The sequence below is a fragment of the Pelobates fuscus genome, chromosome 4 (assembly GCF_036172605.1).
Source record: "Pelobates fuscus isolate aPelFus1 chromosome 4, aPelFus1.pri, whole genome shotgun sequence".
Taxonomy (NCBI): domain Eukaryota; kingdom Metazoa; phylum Chordata; class Amphibia; order Anura; family Pelobatidae; genus Pelobates; species Pelobates fuscus.
In genome coordinates this window covers 11,761,540-11,768,723 of record NC_086320.1, presented here as the reverse complement: position 1 = coordinate 11,768,723, position 7,184 = coordinate 11,761,540, and the positions used below count along the sequence as shown (strand labels likewise).

Below are 7,184 nucleotides of genomic sequence, written 5' to 3'. Positions count from 1 at the left end.
GGGAATAGATCTCAAAATTAGAACAAATCAAGAAAGGAAGTGAAATAGTTAAAGTGCATACACACGCAATTCACTCATTCCCACACTGTTTTCACAGCCTCTTGACAAATATCATGTTTTTGTGTGCAAAAAAATAAATAAAATGGCGGATGTTTATAGGCAGACGCTTATTATAAGGGAAGTATATCCCTTATTTTACCGAAATAATATCTGAGATACCGTATCTATGTATCAAATCATTAGAGAAGAATGTGAGCTAAACAAAATATTTACACTTTATTGTCGAAAAATGTTAGCACTATATTCCTGGAATGGGAACATTAGCGCCATGACGAGTAATATACACTATGGCTGCCTAGTACCCTGAGCACGCTTCGTGACTTACAGAGGTTAGCAGATACAAATCCCACACACATGTAGAATTATTGGGTTTTATACCGCTGATTTGCTGTGTGTTCTTTAACTGAATCGACTTCTATTATATTACCCTAAATCTGTCACACTAAAGCTTTCTCTGGGGTACCATTACAGCCCGTCGTGATATTAAATCGTTGTGATCCTAACTTGCTAGCCCACTGCATACATTGCGTTAGGATATGGTGCTAAAAATGCATTAAATCAAATAGCTCACTCTTCCCAAAGTAGCCATTTCCCTGCTCATATCTTTGAATCCCATTCCTATACATTGAGGGAATATGCCTCATTTAATGCTTTGCCACTGAAATTAAAAGACACAAAAAAATAACGGTGGCTGACACAAGACAAGGCAGGAAAATGTTTACCTTGACGATATTAAACTATTCCAGCATTTAAAAACTTCAAAAAAGTATATGATGCTTAATAAAAGTAAAAAATACAAAGCTGTTCTCTCCTAATTATTTTTTTCCAGTGCAAGAGTGATGATTAGATGTCCCTGAAATAACAGATTTTAATTCTAGGACAAAGCTGTATTTATATACACACACACACACACACAACAGACCAACACATATACACTTATATGCACACACAGGACATATATATTCTATTCACATGTACACATATCTACAGTATGAACAATATATATAAAATGCAGAATGTTATTATTAGTGAACATATTAAAAATCATAACCTAGTTAGAGTTACCTATGTTCTCTCCTGTCTCATGGACTGTCAGACAATGAGACAAAAAAGGAAGATTGAATTAAAGAAATCACATTTAAAATTGAATCACTATCGAAAGGATGTGAATGTTGTTGACGGGGTGAATTTAAACAGCTAGCTAGTGTGAGACATTTCTACTAAATAAATATTCAGAGTTAACTTTCACAACATAAAAATAAAACCGATTTACAGTTCCCTGGGTTCTACTAAAAATCCCCAAATTGTTAAATATTGGCTCATTGTAACACCTTTAGAAATGAATGCTACTATATTTATAATTAGATATATGTTGTGAATCCTGTAAGTCCTTATAGTCAGACATTTAAAGACTAAAACATTTTCAGTCTGCTTTTAGCAAAGTTCAAGCAAAACGTCGAACAGGTTACTTTAAGCTTTTTCCATACAATACTGAGTAAATAAATGTTTCATCAATTTTTCACCGTTTTTGTTCACCTGAAAATGATCTTCTAAGTTTCCTCCAACACAATATAAATTAACCAGCTCATTGTAGGCAACATGTAGGAAAAAAAGGTACGGTGGGCTCAGTGACATAAATGAACAGGTAATAAAGGGTGTTCCAACGATACAACTGGGCGTTTGATTGTATTCCTTTAATTAGGAACACAGAGCAGATAAGATATTAAAGAAAATACATGCAAACACTGAAAAGGGGGGATTTTCAATATTTGGCAATTAAAAATTACAGTATTTTAAAAGATTAAAAATATACATAGACAAATAGAAAATGAGAGATAGATAGACAGCCAGATAGATTAGGTAAGATAGACAGATAGATAGATACTGGATAGATAGATAGATAGATAGATAGATAGATAGATACTGGATAGATAGATAGATACTGGATAGATAGATGCTAGATAGATAGATACTGGATAGATAGATAGATAGATAGATAGATAGATAGATAGATAGATAGATACTGGATATATAGATAGATAGATAGATAGATAGATAGATAGATAGTGTTGCTATCTTATACAGTGAAAATTCAAATGTACTTCTATAAATGTCCACATTAGTTTTTTTTCCAAAGGTTAAGAAATTAATTTCAACTTTATTTAACACCTTAGTTCAATCAACACAACAAGTTAGATAACAATATTATTGTTTTACACTATAAAAAAAATTGTAAAATCTAAATTTTATTTGCCAGAAAAAAATAACTATACCATATTTTATTTAAAAAAAATATTCATTGAGCTTTGGCTCTTCTTTTTTTTTCTGGTTCAGCAAACCAACGACTTTAACAATGGTGTCGACCAATTAAAAATTGCATAAATATGCCTTTCAAACAAACAGCACATTATCAGGCAAAGCTGCAAAAAAAAAAAAAACTTTCAATGAAAAATGTGAAGCTGGGTCTCACACTGAGCTGTTAGTTTATTAAAACAGCCAGGCTAATAAGATTCAGTTTGTTTGAAAAGCAAAGTTCAAGAATGTCAAAGTCTTTCGCACCACAACAGGACTGCAGATTATTAGAGGATTGTACGTCTCAGCAAAGTGATCCTTCGTTTACTTACTTGAGCATCGATGGACCAGGACCATTCAAACATGTCCCTTGGTAACAATAGCATATAATGAACTGGCTGAAGACGTTACAGAATAGAACGCTGGTTTTCTTTACATAGAAATAATATTTACACTATATCATTTAATTCTAAAAAAATATTTAACATATTTATATACCCCTTTGCTTCTGGAAACAAGCCGTTAAATGTATGTCAATAAATAAAATATATATTAAATATGCTTATAATAAAATTAATCGGTTACTTTTTTTATTTTTTTTGTTCTTCAGGTTTTTTTTTAAAACTACTTTTTTTAATTAGATAAATATAGTACAAATTAATTGTAAAATGAAGGTATAATTTAATGAGAAAACAAAGAGAACCATGTTCTGTTTTATATTATTTAAATAACGTACATTTTAAGACAGACACACATCAATTCTCTCTAAAAATAATTTAAAAACAAAAAAATGACTGTCACAATCGTAAACTCACTCCAGTCTCCCAAACACCTGATTCACCCAAAACCAAAACACAAAACACAACTTATCTGCTACAAAAATAGAAATGCCAGAGAGTGTATAAATGTCGAAACAGATTTATTTTGGTAGCAAATGAAACGCAGGAAGAAGTTGCACTGAGGTCCAAGAGAAAGAAAACATTTCATAAAAATTAGAGGAAACTCAAATCTTCGTACGGATTTTTCTTATAATAATACTGACATTTCCCACAGCTATATCTGTTTTAAGAGAAGTGTTATACAAAAGTGGACTCGGCTACACGGATTTTGCAAGGATGCAAAAACAAAAATTTTAAAAATAATAAGTTTTCAAAACTCAGGCCTGTAAATGCACAAATTCATGGCTCAAATATCCCACAGAACATCTGGAAATTGATAGGCGAGATCATTTCTAGATCCGCTACGTCAGTACATTGTCTCAGTAATTATTGGTGTTTTAGATCACGTAAAGCAGTGTTTTGAAAATTGATTTTTATTCACTGTTTTGTTTTTTTACTCTCTGAAATAATGTGCATAAGCAATAAAACTTTAAATAACATTTGTTTCCCAAGGGTTAATTCATAAATAAAACGGTGCATAGAATAAGAGCAGCCTAATAATTCATTAATATATTACTATATTACCCGTTTAGGGTGTCTTAGAATGTATGTTTCTTACCAACATTGTAACAGCATAGATAATTTATTTAAATCTCTATAAAACAACATTATGACGTATCCAATTGATTCATTTATATAGTGCATTAGGCTCATCATGAACTCGTTAACATTTAATTGCTTAATCATTTTAAATAGTATTTGCATGCTGTAACATACAAACTTTTCTTAAGACTTTTTTGTTTTATTTTTTTTTTCTTTTTTTTCTTTCGTCTTTAAATCACCAAGCAAAATATAGGCTCAGAAAAAAAAAGTCATTAAAACGAACTAAATTCTACAATATGTACAAGTGGACACTTTAACGCTTGGCGTGTGGTATGGGTGCGTGCGCCATTTCAATGCCACCCCTACCATCACTCAAAGGGTTAAACAATATACTGTATCTGGCTCAGGATTCCTGTTTTATTTTTTTAAATAATAAAATATAGACAAGGGATAGGGAATTGGGGTAAGTAAAACTGCTACACTCTGTCCCTTTATTTTCATTGGAAGTCCTTTGATAAAAAGTTTATTTTCACGTCCCATTTTTCAGCTGCTAGGTTGCATTTCGGATGTATAGTCCAGGAAATTGTGTTAAGACTTTTGAGTGTTTGTTTGTTTTTTTTGGGTCATTAACAAGATGCACGGACCATGTAATTTTTTTTTCTCATCAGAAAAAAAAAAGATTTTCAGAAAACAGGTAAACAAGCAAAAAAAAAAAAGGAAAATAAAAGAAAATCTACATCATGCTTTCTTGTGTGGACTAGTATAAAATAATACATTGGCTTGCCTTACATGACCTGCATGCAGGATTGCTAAAAAGTCTACTTTAAGACCCAAAGTAATTGCACAGTTTTGATCAATTCTTTGCTTTAAATGTCCTATCTTCATAGTTCCGGACAAACTGCTCATGTCTTCTGGAGTAAATGTACTTAATGACTATGACAACTCCTTATATTGCTTGTGTTTTCCTTTACGCCTGCTCTGGATACAAGGAAAAGAATTCACCAAATATTTAAGACTTTCTTTTCTTACATGTCTGGCTCACAAAGCAGTCCAACTGCATGATGATGGGGGTACATTATTCCCCCAAAGTCCATCTCTGGTGCATCCTATTTACAAAGTAGCATTTGGAGGTTTAATGTCTTTTGTGATTAAGAGCCAAGGAAACTTTAGGAAGAAAGAAAAATAAAAGAAATCATCTTATCTTGTTTTTGTCTCAGTCACAGTACATGGTGAATGGGTTACAATGTATCATGATTCTGGTGAAGACAGTTTACAGAGAATGCATAAGTTATTGTAATTTTGACTCTAGGTCCATTACCTGGAAAAGCCTCTATTTACAGGAGCTTCTACACCTCTGCACACTGGATAAGATGGGGCAGGAGGTCTTGGACCCCCAGTCCAGGGATTCACATGAAGAAGTCAGCAGATCCTTTGCCAGGGTTGGGCTGTTGGGGAGACTCTCTGGTGGTGTAGCTCCTGCTGGCCAGCTTCTCATACTTGTCTTTGTAGAGATCCCTCTCTTTGGCCAGCCTGGACACCTCTTGCTTGAGCTGCTCCACTTGGCTCTGGAGCTGACACTTCTCTGTTTCCAGAATGTGTCTCTGCTGGACCCTCTTGTACCTGCAGGACTGGGCATAGCCCCTGTTCTTCAAGGTCCTTCTCTTTTGCTTGAGGCGTATTACCTCCTCCTTGCTGAAGCCCCTCAGCTGCCTGTTAAGTTCCCTCACTGACATGCTTACTAGCTGCTCGTCTGAGAACCTCTCTTCGAGCCTGAGGTGATGGTTGTGGTGGTGGTGATGGTGGTGGACTTGATGGTGGTGCCCAGATGGTGCCATCTCATCTCCAGGGTACTGCTGGCCCCTGTAAGCATCATAGCCCTGGTGGTGGTGATGATGGTGGTGAGGATTGCCTATAAGTGCCTCCACAGCATCTTCTGGAGTCAAGTTCAGAGCTTCTGGGTTGATGTGGTGCTGGTAGTTAGACATCCAGTAAAGGTCCTCCAGCTGAGGCTTGTTGGCAGGGTTGGGGTTGTTGGGGTTCACGCTGGATTGGGCCCCTGGGCTGGGGGCACAGAAGCTTGGAGAAGAAGGCACAGATGAGCAGGGGGTGCTGAGAGGGGTGGAGGACAGGGATCCAGGGGGCAGGCGGTGGCAGAATCTCTCGGCTTCTGGGGGCTCCTTCTTCACCTCAAATTTCATCAGATCAAAGTCGTTGACATACTCAATTGCGAGAGGGCTGTTTGGTAAATCTGCACTCATGGCCAGCTCTGAGGCCATCTCAGTCCATATAAGAGCTGTCAATGTCACTGGCTACAGTCTAGGTAGGAGCTCCACGCCCCCTGCTTGCTGTCTCTGAACACAGGAGCCTGCAGGGAGCTCTGCTGTCTCTTGTGTCACCAAGTCCAACACTCTCTCTTCTGCAGCTCTTCCTGGTCTCTGATGATTTCTCTTCTTGCTGATCTCTGCAAAACTCCCAGCTCAGGAGAGACAGGGGGGCTGGGATGGAGAGACAGGGGCTGGGATGTCGCTCTCTGTGCTTTTCCAGGCTTAATAGGAAAAAAGTTGCAGCTCCTTAGTCCTGCTGCCCTGGCTCAGGTCTCTCCTGCTGCCCTGGCTCAGGTCCCTCCTGCTGCCCTGCTGCAGCTCCTGGTCAGTAAGTTTGCTGGGACACTGTGCTGCAGTAGTTTCTTCCTGCAGTAGTCTTTGCAGTGTCTGGAGTGGGCAGAGCTGGGTTTCTGTCCTGGTGCATGCTCTGTCTATTAGCAATGCTTACTGTGCTGGCACTGTGTGTGTCTCTGTGTGAGCTGTGTCTCTGTATGAGCTGTGCCCCTGCTCACTGGGTGCAGACCATGTGCTCCTATGCCTCTACTGAAGGGCTGAATGGAGCTCTCTGCCCTTTAACAAGGCAAAGTGCCTGGAAACGCCCAGCTAGGTGTGGGTATCCCCCCAGTGGCCAATCACAAGCCTCCATTCCACGTTAGATTTCCATATCTCTGTAGGAACGCGAGTGAGGGTCTGTCAATCTCCCGCAGGGAACAGCTGGGGGAAAGGAGCAGCATGGGCCCTCTAGTGGCACTCTGAGGGTACTGCGTGCACAGGTATGTTACAGGCTCTGAGAGCAGGAGGTTTATTACTATATAAACAAATAGGGACAGATATACACAGATTGCTGAGTGTGTGCACAAATATACACAGACAGGAAAAAAAATACCATGTGAACAGATATACACAGACAGGAAAAAAAATACCATGTGCACAGATATACAGAGACAGAAAGAGAAATACAATGTGCACAGATATACACAGACAGAAAGAGAAATACAATGTGCACAGATATACACAGACAGAAAAA

General features: G+C 37.7%; 1 protein-coding gene across 1 annotated transcript; it reads right to left on the bottom strand.

Moving 5' to 3' along the window:
* Nucleotides 1–3,254: 3,254 nt before the first annotated feature.
* On the bottom strand, nucleotides 3,255–6,330 carry MAFA (MAF bZIP transcription factor A). Its single transcript, XM_063450987.1, has one exon. The coding sequence runs from the start codon at nucleotides 6,107–6,109 to the stop codon at nucleotides 5,240–5,242; it is 870 nt and encodes a 289-aa protein (XP_063307057.1). The 5' UTR covers nucleotides 6,110–6,330; the 3' UTR covers nucleotides 3,255–5,239.
* Between the last annotated feature and the right edge of the window lie 854 nt (nucleotides 6,331–7,184).